General features: G+C 29.7%; 1 protein-coding gene across 1 annotated transcript; it reads right to left on the bottom strand.

Moving 5' to 3' along the window:
• Positions 1 to 3,749: 3,749 nt before the first annotated feature.
• LOC132951933 (doublesex- and mab-3-related transcription factor dmd-4-like) lies at positions 3,750 to 14,508 on the bottom strand. Its single transcript, XM_061024004.1, has 6 exons — positions 14,094 to 14,508; positions 8,498 to 8,879; positions 6,797 to 6,935; positions 6,492 to 6,737; positions 5,012 to 5,174; positions 3,750 to 4,049 (listed from the first exon to the last, which is right to left on the bottom strand). Exons 2-6 carry the CDS (start codon positions 8,654 to 8,656, stop codon positions 3,923 to 3,925), a joined length of 834 nt encoding a protein of 277 aa, XP_060879987.1. The 5' UTR covers positions 8,657 to 8,879; positions 14,094 to 14,508; the 3' UTR covers positions 3,750 to 3,922.
• Between the last annotated feature and the right edge of the window lie 75 nt (positions 14,509 to 14,583).

Genomic DNA, 14,583 nt, shown 5'->3' with positions numbered 1-14,583 from the left:
AAGCACGATCAAGAGGGGCTGCGTAACCATAGTTAGTGGTGTGAAAATTCGTTTTAAAAGTTTGGGGGTTTCTAGAATAAAAAGAAGGAACGGCTAAAGATAATTTAGCAAGTAAATCAGGAGCATCAATATCATTGTTCAATAATTTGTAAATAAAGGTAACATCAAATTAACATCAAATATAATGATTATTTCTATATTTAGTAGCAAATGTAGAGATATTTACGAGATAAGTATACACTGTTACTATATTGTTAATTTTTAGTACGCATCCAATCAATTCAGTTGTCGTGATTTTTCAGTTTATAGAATTTTTTTTCAGATCGTCGAAAGGTATTTAAAATTAAAAAAAATGAAAAGAATCAATCACAATTTGTTTAATCTTGATATTAAAATACGTATACATATTTCAATGGACGTACCTATGTGTAAAATTGTATCAATATTACGCAAAGGTTGTTGTTTAAAAAGTTTTTTTTCATTACTATTTATATTAGTGTAGGTACCTACCTATTTTATTAATGAAAGCATTTTAAATAATTTTTTTAAAGTACATATATTATATTTTGTTAATAATATATAATAGCTATTACTATTTTTTTCATATTTTTTTTCAATACATTTTAATAACTTTTATAACTACCTGAAGAATTATTAAATAAGAACCCAACACATTTATTATTATTAATATGTCAATATAATATGGACTATTTTGTTGCTTTTTTTGATCAGTGTTGTGATTATTTTTCGTTAACTATACTGGTATAAAAAATAAATAGAATAAACTGAAGACAAATTTAAAATACGTGAATAATTTCACGTATAATATTGTATTTTACACTTTTAAGATTCCAAAAGCTGAAAAATTAGTAATGCTAACACAACAAAATAAATAATGGTTTACACTAATTATGTGAATTGAATATTTACTAGCTAATTTAGTTTCGAGTAAATAAATTACATTTTCGTAAACTTACAATATTATACAATGAAATATCGTATATACCAAACTTATGATGTTACGCTTTTACAGCGTCTCTGGTTTAATAAACACCGAGTTATTATGACGTCTTATATATTATGCAAAACACTTTTATTCGAAACTGTGCCGCATATGCACACAAAAACATGTAAATGTGAGATTCCGTTACACATTAATGCCAACACATTTTGTACATTATTTGGGCGGCAGACGAGGCATCGGCTAAACGGTAAACACATTTAAAAACACATTTCCTTTTATCCGAACATTTGCTTTCATTATAAATAAACAACTACAAATATTATTATTTCCATGCGGTGGTTTTTTTTTTTCTTATATCAGACAAGTCGCATTTGTTCTAAACGTGTGTCAAACGAGTGTCAGTGGCCGTCAATCAGACCTGCGGCGCGACGGCAACAGCTAATGGACCACCCGGTCTGTGTGATTTTCCGGCGATTCCTCCGGAGGGATGAAATAATATAAGTGCGGTTTTCTCTCGTTCGACGTCGCCCCGGCGGTTTTGACAAGGACAGAGTGATAAAAAAAAAAAAATAGTAATAATAATAATAATAATAAAAGGAAAAGGAAAAATAATGTAAACGTAGGAGAATTTCGATCCCCATAGGTATATCAATTACACGCGCGCGCGGTGTCGCGGAATTAAAAATCATTTGTCCCTGGCCGGACGAGGAAATCCGTTTTCGTCGGCGGGTCCGCGAGGAGGTGATGGTGGAAAAGGAGGCCGGTTATTCGATCAAACGTCCCGTGAAATTGAATGTAAACACACGCGACTATTAAGTTACCCACGACGTTAACGCGATATCCAAACACATATTACACACACACGTATTATATAATATTATTAAATACACACATGAAATCTTATACGACCGTACAAACACACGAGTGTATATGTATATATTACATAGGTATAATATATAAATTCAACGACGCCGCCGGTGGATCTGATTGATAGTACTACCGCGGCGGCGGTGTTTGTTTTTGAATTTGCAGTCGACCCCGAGGGTCCGACCAAGACTGTAGAGGTATATACATATATGGGACGGCGGTGGCAATAATATATAGACGTGATAGTACTTGTTGAGATTTTTTGTTCTCGGCGGCTTCGTTTTTGTTAGGTCTCCACCCCCCCCCCCCCCCCAAACCCATCCGTGAACTACCCGCCCCAGTCGCCTCCCTCGCGCCCACCGACGTATAATATGACGTGATGTAGTCTGTTCCAGCTGATGGCTTATACATCGACACCGGGCAATTATACGCTACTCAGACGAACGTCATATTATATTTTGACAATCCCTGCGCACGCATAAAGGGCCGACATAAATTATTATTATAAGACGTCGTCGTGTATAGCACAGACTATATATTATATACATCGCGAGGGAAGCGATTACGCCGAAATTCGCGTTGTAAAACGTCACGACACACCATCGTCGCACGACGTCTTTTACCCGATTTACGGCGTTATTTCGATTTTATGTATAGGTAATACCACAATAACGACGTGCAATCGGTGCTGGGTTCAGTGGAGGTGCACGGGGGTACAATGTATAACGGGGCCTCGAGGATGAATTCGTTTCCGGCGCCTCGGGTTGATGTCTTATAGATTTTCTAACATTGTAAACAATTTTTTTAAGAAATTACCCGCACACGTCTGTATTTAACCGTTATGGACACAGTTTCAAGACCCTACGCCTGTCTCGATGCAAAGGAATACAAGAGCCATGAGATGATACCTACCTAGTTAAAATTTTTTCTATTTTAAATCCATCTTCATACTTTTGTCAAATACCAAAAAAAATTGCATCAAATGACTTATAAAAAGAATTTTTTTTTAAGGGGCCTCCGATATTAAAGACGTACCCAGGTCTTCCGAGACTTAGAAGCAACGGTGATGTGACTGGGGATAGGATAGATAGACAGTATAGTACGGTTTTTTTTTTGTTTTTCATTATCATACGCGTTTTCATTGCGTTGTGTATACGAACCGCAGATGTTAATGCTAACTGTTTTGATTGGTATTTTGTGGTAACTCGTGATTTGTATACAATAATTCACTGATGTGTTTAAAATCCAAGTTCTCGGTGTTAAATATAATAAACAGCGAGCATTATTGACTAAGCGTTAGTACCATTTATTGTATTCAGTTGTCATTATAACCATTAAGATATAATATGAGCCCTGTAAAATAATCTACCGTTTAATATTATATTGGATACGAGTTTGAGCACTATTCAAGTACATAATATTTTACCGGCATAATGCGACTTACGACGATAATAATATTTGAATTAGGTAGTAATATGTGGATAAGACTGTTGATCTTACGTCTAAAATATCGTATTCCGTTTCAATCAACAATACGATGCGTGTTTACGACGTATTGTTGATGTCGCATAAATGAATGACGCATTCAAATCATTTACATATCACAATAATGTTCGAAAACTCGTCAAAGTGGACACACACGCACACAAAAACCACAAATATAACTTCTTGAGAAACGTTTCAAACCGTTTTGAAGATAGTCCAGAAATTCTTTTGTTTCCTGCCAAATGCACTATTGTTAGCTAACACACACGTTTATCGAGTTGTCATCATCTATCCGTGTTTCATTAATCTGACTCTGTCACGAAATAGTGTAGGACGGAACATTATAATTTGTGTTCAGAGTTCAATGGACTTTAAGAATAAAAATTTATTTAATTGTCAACCAATTAGCAGTATATTATAATATATATTAATATGCAAGTATATAGGTATATTATATAACATATTATACTGTATTTATTTATTAGATTAATATTTAATACAACTTATAATTAATATACAAGTTACAAACTTATTCGAATATCTATATAATATATATTTTTTACATTTTAGTTGAATATATTAACGGTAATGATAATTTCAAATATTTCATATCTGTTGAGCTGCAGCTGATGCACATTCGGCGCAGTTGGCTACATGACATGATTCGGCTGATTCTAGCAAAAACGGTGGCAAATAAAAAGGCGGTCCACATGAAACTCCAGTAGATTGGGTCCTAAAAATACAAAATCTCTCATTAAATATATATATTTAATCTATGTAAAAAAAACCATAAATAAATAATAATTTTTAAAATAATTGAGTTATGGTGTTGAAGTATAAAAATCATTTTAGATAAAAAAAAACTTAAGGGTGAGGCGAAATTTATGGTGGTTGGTGATGAAGAGATCAAGGGGCGAAGCTCCCTCCAAATTTAAAATATAATATTAAATAGAATAAAAATAATATTATTGATCTATAAATTCTATAATAATATTTGAACTCATAATTTTATCATTAATGCAATAATTATAATAATATTTATTAGGTAGGTATTTTAATATTAATTATGTATTTTTTAAAAACATTTATCAATTAATAATATTATATTAATCTAGCTAAAAATGAATAATCAATTTGAATTAATTCGATACTTATAATATCAATTATTTCTAAAACCATTTAACTATAATTTAACATTATAATATAACTATTTTTATTTTTTAATTTTAAACATTTTAAACTATAGTCTCTATTGACAATATATACTTATATTTTTCACAAAACAGAGGTACAATCGAAAAATAAGGAAATTTATTAACTTTAATACATATATAAAAATTAAAAATATTCTTCAAGCATCCAACTGAAATATTTTTATAGAAATAAATCAGCTGGCTTAAACAAATTTTATAACTAGAAAAATAAATATAAAAATTAACTATAACTTATTATACCAAGTCTGTTGTATTTTGTTTACGTATACAGTGTATTATTATCTACCCTAATCTAAAGAACACAAATGTACATTCCCAATAATGAATACATGCATTTTTTATTCTCTCACCAGTATTTTTATATACCCAGTAGACAAATCACAACAAGCATTTTTAGTAAATTATAAGAAATTAATAATTAAGAAAATACCCAAAATAGTAAAATTAAATTATACATTTTTTTTATGATGACAATATTTACCTAAAGTGATGAAACAACGTAGTAGTCGGTTCGGGTACATGATAAGTCAATCTAGTGGCCAGCTGCCTTCGAGCGTTTTGATGAGCCACTGGAGGTTCACGGTGTAAACCCCAAGGCATAAATGCGGAACCAATAGTAGTAGTCTGAGGTGTATCAACTTTGTCTAAAAAAAAGTGTTTGTACATTAAAAAAACCTTTAGGAACACCTTCTGCTGTATAGTAGGAGCTAAATGCATCTCGTCATTGTGTACCTATATGTCACTTATATATTGGATATTGTGTTAAATTTTAATTCAATGATGAATCATTCATTGTACATACGAAAAATGATTGTAAAGTAAATATAGACGGTTGGATCAACCATTTCTAAAGATAGTGTATCTTATATTATTATTACTTGTTAATATTTTCACGATTTGGTAAATTGTTCAATTTTTTGTCAAAAATATTGTACATAATATTATAACTTATAATATGTCAATACCGACAAACCGATGAATGATGACATGATGTGAAGTGTTTCAAATGTCTACGGTTAATATATTTTTTTAATTTCAACAAAACAACTTATATTAAATACAAATTTTCTCTTTTTTCATCATAATATGGAATAAGGAAACCTATAAATATAAGGACAGAACTAATAAATTTCAATAGATTGTACCTACAATAAACCAGATATAGTAGAAATAATGAAGAGAAAAAGGATTGGATGGGCACTGGCCAAGGCATGTCTGGCTCACAGAAGGGAAAATGACATAACTTCTTGAGTACCGGATAGCAAGAGACCCTTGGGACGAACGTGACAACGATATCGTAACCATGTATCATGTACGTTCAGGACCTGAGTTTGATAGGAGTAGAGAATCCAGAAGATATGGCAAAATAGACAGAGAATTAACAATTTATAATCATAAATTAAATTTTCAGGTTGTTCGAGTGCTTGCCCGAAACATAAATTAATGACAATCGAAAAAGAAACAAAAAATTACCAAAATTTTCAAATTATATTTATAACTAGATCAAAAAGATCCAAAATACTTTACAATTTACCTTATGTTTAGAAAATGCATTTTTATGAAAATTTGGAAATTCGAAAATTTTTAGTTTCTACACAATTATTTATTTACGAATTAAAAAACATTAAAAAAAAACAAATCGTATTTTTTTTTAAGCTGGAGTTACGTAAATATTTCTGTATTCAGTGTTTTTTGTTAGTTTTTACCCATTATTAATAAAAATAATTCAATTTTCCCACTTTTAATTGCCCGAAATACCAACTAGATAACTTTTCTACCATGAAGGCCTTATTAAACTACCCTTAATGTTGAAAATTAAAGTAAATGTTTTCTTCCAAAATTTGACGTAAGACAAAAAATAAAAATCACACACCATTATAAAACCATAAAACATTCCTCGCTCCAGTAAAATCTAAAATATATCACGTCATTATTTAAAATGTTATTTCTGACATAATTACCTGTGCTGGTTTTCCGAGATTTCGGGGTGGCTGCCAAAGACTTGCATAAAGGTACACAATGCTCTATAGCTTTCAATAAATCATGTTCACATCGACGAAGTACCAACTCCAGGACTGATCGTTTTTTCTCTGGAAATAACCTACAAAGCAAATCAAGAGAACCCGGTGGTACAACTCCCTTTGCCCCATCTGATAACTGTAAATTGGCTGTAGAGTTTTCTTCAGGTCGAGCCGTTTCTTCTTTTGCTAAAAATGTACTCAACAATTTATATCTTCATCGCTATCGAAAATATAAATGTACTTACCGACAGGAGACTTGGATGTGGGTACAGTCATACCAAATATGGGACCTTGTGGTAAGCATCCGAATTTAGTTCCGGAAGTAACCGAAGCCAATCCCAATGCTATAGCATCCTCCGCTGCTTGTTGCCTTTTTAATGCAACCTTTAAATTAGAAATTTACATACATTTATTATGACAAAAAATCCACAGTTATCAAAAAATATTTCACAAAATCTAAATGATTATATTTCATACTACAAATAACTAATAAGTTATAGCTTATTTATTTATATGATCATTTATGTATTGTTAAAATATAGGTAATTAATTTAATAGTGTAGGCACTAATACATATTAATAACAGGGGCGTCATTTAGGGGGGTGCAGGATGTACATCTGCACCAAATTGTTGTACTTTTTTTTTAAAACGCCTTCTTAGGTCTGCCAACAATAAATATAAGCGCCGAAATATTAAGTGTTTTATATTATATATATTTTATAGTTTTTCAGTATTAAGAAAAAAAGATGTATTATACTAATGTGGTTTTGTGGTCCCACAATATTATAATTGATACAATTATAACACAAACATTGTGAAGAAGGGTACCCAAAAAATACATTTCTGGTTTTATTAAGCCATATTATATATTTTGAGTAAGCAGGAAGAATAAATGTGTAGGTTAGGTTCGGTTAGGTATATTATTATAAAGGTGTTTTATACCCATACATTTATTTACCATGAGTAAACACCACTGTACACTGATATCCACAATATAACATAAATACATTAAAAGTACCTATACATAGTTCGTCAAAAATAGTAACAATATTGTGATATTTTCATACTAATACAAGGGAAATATTAAATAAATTATACAAATATTCTACAGTTTTTACCTGTTTAAAATTCAATTTAAGTCGTATATCATTTAGATAAGTAGTAATTGGTGTTAAATAAAAACATAAATAAATAATACATATCATACCTAGTTTATAATTCATAAAATTAATATATTCTGACTAATTTTACTCTGAATATTATACGCAACCGGTTAATAAAATAAAATAATTTCTAATAAAATTCATAAATATAAAAAGTAATTAAATTCATTTTTCTGCACAAAACTAAACACACTTTTTAATAAAACCTTTTCATAAATACAATTTTAATTTAAATAATTTATCAATTTTTGCACTGATTTTATATTTAATAGTCAATAATATTTAAAATAAATGAACATCATCCATACATATAGGTTCCTATTCTTTAATAATAATAAAATACAAAAATTGATAATATTTTTCATCAATTATTAAATTTTTATCAATTTTAAAAATGCATAAAAACATTAATTTGTATTATAAAATATCTTATACTATACCTACCGAATAGATTAATTACTTTACAATAATAAAGATTCTCTTAATTAAATCTACGAAAATGTATGGTAATTTTATCGAATACCTAACATCCAAATTTTTTTGATAACAATATTGGCTATACATATTGCTGAGCTGGACAGAATTGAGAATGTTCAAATTATACTTTTAAATAGTTTCTAAAATGTATTCCATACCCGAAGACTTAATAAATATATAAAAAATAATTTTGAAATAACATATTGAATTTAAATATACAGTTGATATAAACCTAATAATATTTAAATCTTACAGAAATCAATAATGATTTAGAGGAGAAATAATAAGGATTTTTGCCGACTTACTTGAGCAGCCATGACGCGTTGCCTTTCAGCTATAAGATTGCACTTCGGGCACACGCACTCTTTGTAAGAACACCGTTTTTTGTGACCCTTTAACCATGATATAACGCCGTGGTTCCTACATCTCGCACACTTAGGTCGTCTTCCCTCGGAGCTGTCCATATTGCTGTCAGCAGAATGATGATCGTCGATGACCTCGGTACGGTAGCAGAGTGATGCGAGATTTTATGGGGCGGAGCCAGTTTGTCATTGGTCAGCCTCAAGCCTAAGATCATCAATGTCATCGCACAGCCTCGCCTATATATGTGTGTTTGTGTGTATCTGTGCACTATATATGCAGTGTGTACTGTTGTTCTATATAGTATTGATATACAAATATTTAATACTGTAATAGAAAAAATAAGCAAAACAATATCAACCAAATTAAAACTATAATAAGTATAATAACTAATAACCTTAAAGTTATAGCATTTTCACATTTTGTGGTATAGGTATCTACGTTTTTAAATAATTATATAAATTATCTATTATCATAATATACCTATAATGCAAAAATTAACAGAAAAGTAAACATACACCACGCTAAACGCTTTCATTATCAAGGTTATAAGTTTATAACTTAAAATTAATTTATATAATTTATGGAAAACATGTATTGTATTTGTCTTACAGTAAGTCACTAATATACAACCATTTTTTTTTTGTGATAGGAATACTACTCTTAAAAAATACTAAAAAAGTTGAGAATAGTGATAGAAGTCACATAAACCATAAATTGTGGTATATTGAAAAATAAATATTCCATGACATGCAAATCGTATAATATCACATGATTTTTTCCTATTTTAAGGTTTTACACCAACCATAAATCATAATGATGTAATTTGGACAAAATTATGTGATTCATCGTATTTTAGTGTTCGATAATATCACCATATGTTGGCAGATACTGCCAATTCTCGACAGGTAATAGGTAGAGAGGAATACATTGACAGGTAAGTTGTAAGTATACTAAGTGATAGCAGGAGATAATGACAAGATCAGCATGCACGAATAATAACTAAACCATGGAAACAATTTTTATTTTTGGGACACTTCGCTGAGTAGATTGAACAATGATCATCATAGTTTTCAAACCCTGACGTATACACGCGGTGATATGGGAGGAAGACTAGATCCCTTGTCTTTTTTTTGTTAATAGGTAATAACTTCTGTAAAATCGTCAAATAATTCTGAAAACCATTAATCAAATTCAATCAATAGCAATCTAAAAAGTTTATAATCATGGTATAAAAAAAAACTACATTTACAATTTCTTGTATCTGAGATCCAAAAAATCATTTGTACAGCTTCGTGCAATACAAATATTTGAATAACTCTTGTAGGAACACATAGAACAAATTCTAAAAAGGTGGGTAAGTGGATGTCGCTCTGCTGTACAGTAGGTTACAAGTGGATCACTGTAATGGATGGTGTTAAATTTGAATTCAATAATATAATATTATTGTATAAGAAAAACGATTCTGAGCGAAAACGGTCAGTCAGCCTATGATATTACCAAGTATATATTTTGATGATATTATTGTGAATAAAGTAATTTATATATAACATATTTACGTGGAACCTTGTTTTAAATTTTCAATCCTTAGCTATTAAAGTTGAATATTTTATACATTTTTTACTACAAACTATTTATTAAATTTTAAATTTGATACATTTTGTCAAAATGCAAACTTTAAATGCTTATAAAAAAAAATTGTGCCAATTTATTTTTAATATTTTTCAACTGCTATTGTAACAATATATCAGGAGCCTTGCTTTAAATATTCATGTTTTTTACCCAGCAAATAACATTTTATTGATATTTATAGAAAATAAACTAAAAAAATTGAAAACTGACAATGTCCGTAAACAGCTCAAAAAGAGTCAAATTATTTTCAAAATTTTATCCTGTATATAAAATGCTAAAACAAACATTCAGTGAAATTTTCAAGTATCTACAATCATACGTTTTTTAATTACAACAAAATAAGAAAATCGTTACACGAGAAATCGAGTGAATATCAAATGTTGTAAAAATATGAATTTCAAACGCTCATAAAAATGTAATTTGACTTTCTTGTAGACATTTTTTTTTTTGATATAGGTAGATAAACTTATAAATAATCTTGTATTATATTTTCAAATCTTAGATTGAAAAAGAAAAATTTTTATGAATTCTAAACTCAAAATAATTTGCAAATTTTCGTCATTTTCACTTATTTTTTCAATATTTGAACTTTAAATGCTTATAAAAAAAATTTTAATTATGGATTTTTAATTTTTTTAATCTGCTTTTAAAGCAATATACAAGGAGCCTTCTGTTAAATTTTCAAGCTTTTTTAACCAACAAATAAAATGTTATTGATATTATTAAAAAAAAACTAAAAAACATGGAAACTGAAAGTGGCCGTAATAACAGCTCGAAATAAGTCAAAATATTTGGAAAATGTTATGGTGTATAGAAAATGCTAATATAAACATTCAGTCAAAATTGTGGAATAATGTCTTTTAGAAAAAGTTTAAAAATATAATATTATTATTTATATTTTTAAAACAATATCATATCCTAACTATAAACTACAATATAATAATTAGATAAAGTATGGCTATATACCTAGTACCTACTCTATAGGTAGGCAGTAGGTATCTTCTCACTTAGTGGCACGTGGTATATATATTCGCAGATATGAAAACCACATTCATAATATACTTAAAACAACTACAAGGACAATGGACAATGGACACAGGACAAATTGTGGGACCTCCGGGTAAAGAAAAGAGGAAAAAGGACGCCACTTATATTATAGACGGCCATTTACATTATAATATGATATTATAATATATAGGTAAATATAGTAGCATAGGACACGCTATAATAATAAAGGTATACATTTATAACATACATTTTAGCACGCGAGTATCATTTAAGTATCATTGGCCGTAAAAAAAATTATGATTTTTCAACTCCTTTTGGGTGCAACTCAGCCTCCGAGGTAGGCAATCCGACAATGTGCGAAAATTGCACCTGATCTTCCCTGTTAACCAATGACAACCAAATAATAAATACCTATACTAATTTATTAATATTTATTTATTTTTCCTATAATCAATAGCAACTATTTATATACAAAAAAATTCTGACCCGGCAAACGTTGTTTTGCCATATAAATTATTTTGTCTGTGTTATCACCATGATTTTGCACCTGATCTACCAGAATAACCAATGGCAACCAATAATATATAAATACTAATTTCTATAAATTATTTCTCCTATATTACCTATAGCCACCATTTATAAACAAAAATGTTCACCGTAAATCGAAAATTCCCCGTTTGAGCACCTCCCCGGATAGGTGAAAAATACTTTACGACCTGTTTTCAGACCTACTGAATATACACACAAAATGTCATGAGAATCGGTTAAGCAGTTACGGAGTATAGTGCGATCACTAACACTGTAACACGAAAATTGTATATAGGTACAAGTTCTGTTAGATAAACCAACAGCTAAAACAGTGGCTCAAATATGGGGTGGGGGGGGGCATGAAGGGAGCTTAGCCCCCTTCAAAAAATAATAATATAATATAAATTATAATTTTAAAAAAAATGTCTTTGGGCTTGCCCCCCTAAACATTTTTTCCTGTTTGCGCCACTGAGCTAATAAACCATAATGGCAACGGTATCTACAGTCGACTTTACGAACTTTGGTCATAGAACGTACGAATGGTACGATTGGTAAGAAGAACCACGATATTCAACGACATCTAGTACCTACATTTGCTAGATGCTGTTGCCGTATACGAATTTTGTCTTATATTATAAAATATATCAAATTTTGATATTTAGAATTTGAAGAATTTTTGATTAACCACCAAGGTTTACGATGATGTTTTCTTTTTTCATATGACATAATGGCCATCGACTATTCAGAAGACAAATAAACTGATTGACAAATTGATTTCACTATCGCAGACAATGTAATTTTAGTACCTCACCCTCGCGTCTTTGTCATTGAGTCTCGCGACATAACGTCACTGTAATAGTATAATCAATGTGTTAAATGTATAGACCTTAAACTAAAATAATAAGGGTGAATAATAATTATAGTCATGTATCGACGTATAAAATATTACGATTCTGGGTGAAGGACGGGTGGATCATAATTTATTTCTAAGGAGTGAAGATTGTTAGTTCATATGCTACTGTTAGTTGTTACAGTCCTGAGCAGGATAGTTCATCTAATATTATGTATATTTGCATTTATACCATTATTTGATTATTATTATTATTTGATTATTGGTCTTAACATAGTTACATAACTCGAGGGAGGGATCGATATTATGATTAATGAGTTTATGACTTACTGTACCAGTCAAATATTAATATTTGTGATTTTTTTGAATTACAACAAAATAACTTAAAACATTTTATTTTTCATTTAAATGTCATATTTAAGACGCCTCTTGTCTTAGATGAGTATTTTTAAAGTTCTATATGTGTACAACTTAGGTGGAAATCCGTATTAAATTTTCATTACTAGGTATTAATTAAAATTACAATTATTATGAATTTTTAAACATAATAGCTTTCAATTTTTTATGACTGACAATAATTACTAAATATGCTACTAACTATAGGTATATTATAATTAACAATAAAATGTAATAAATCACGTATATCTGCAATCGTTAACGGGCATTAGAGTTTATTAGAAATAAATTAATTTGGATAAAATAATCAATATTGTGTATGAAAAAAACACATATGTTTACATTTTATACCCAATAGGTACTCGAATTTAAATTGATTCTTATTAGTTTAATGCCCATTAACATTTCTATACAATCGTGGTCATAATTGCAAGACATGGTCATCTAATTTTTTCAATCAGTTTAAATAGTTATTGCTAAGTGAGGTACTGAGGTGCATTAAGAGGATGTCAGCGCACTATTTGTTTTCGCTCTCTGGCCCACGCGCAACATAGACAAACGAATTTACGCAGAATAATTTTTTCTATGTTTTTAAGTAATCTTAGAGTAACACCACCCATTACAAAAAAGATAAAGAGTAATATTTTTGAGAGAAAGACATTTCGATTTTACATTTTATTGTTATTTGACTTTGTATTCGACTTTCAAAATAATCAAATAACTGTTGTAAATTTAAATTATGTTTCAACTGTTTTGAGACAATATTTAGACAAATAAATATGTCATTCCCTCAAAAATATTACTCTCTATCTTTTTTTGTAATGTGTGATTTTACTCTAAGATTACTTGAAAACATAGAAGAAATGATTCTGCGTACCTAAATGCGTTTTGTCTATGTTGCGCGTGGGCCAGAGAGAGATAACAAATAGTGCGCTGACATCCTCTTAAATGATTACCAATTATCAATTAATGATGTTCGTAATATTACAAAATATATGAAATTTCATATATTCTGTGGTAATATACTATTAGTATGTACTAATAAATAAATCACATTTAGGCAATAAAAAATAAATTCTAATATGTAAATAAGTTGTCTATTAAATTTACTAATTTTTTCAACATACCAAATGTAGAAAGAAATATATTCTTATGTTAGTAATCTGGTTGGTCTTCCAGGGAGAATTCTTGTAGTGGGGGTGGTTCTCGTCTATAGGTTTAGATGTTTTTGATTTTATAAAGGAGATGATCTCCTTCGGTTTTATTTCTGCTGTTTTTGAAGCTTTTATATTGGTTAATTATACATGTTGATTGTTGACGGGTAGCCAAGGTATATTATCGATGGCATGGTGCACACATATTGTAAGTGACATTTTCGTAATTTTTCATGAGAACGACGATTGTGATTTCATATCACGCAGATCACAAGCACTACAACAAACGCGCCGACCAGACTAAATTTGTACTTCACGCTTACAACTTTTGTACACAATATTATGCAAAAAGAGTCGTTAACAAGACAACCGTGCAAAAATCTAATTTTTCCAAATTTCGCGCTTACAACATGACGTGTGCGCACTATGCCATCGTTACAAACTTTGCTTACTATTGTTATTT

This window comes from Metopolophium dirhodum, chromosome 9, assembly GCF_019925205.1.
Source record: "Metopolophium dirhodum isolate CAU chromosome 9, ASM1992520v1, whole genome shotgun sequence".
Classification (NCBI taxonomy): Eukaryota; Metazoa; Arthropoda; class Insecta; order Hemiptera; family Aphididae; genus Metopolophium; species Metopolophium dirhodum.
The sequence above is the reverse complement of the archived record's forward strand: the minus strand, read 5'-3'. Positions and strand labels throughout refer to the sequence as shown.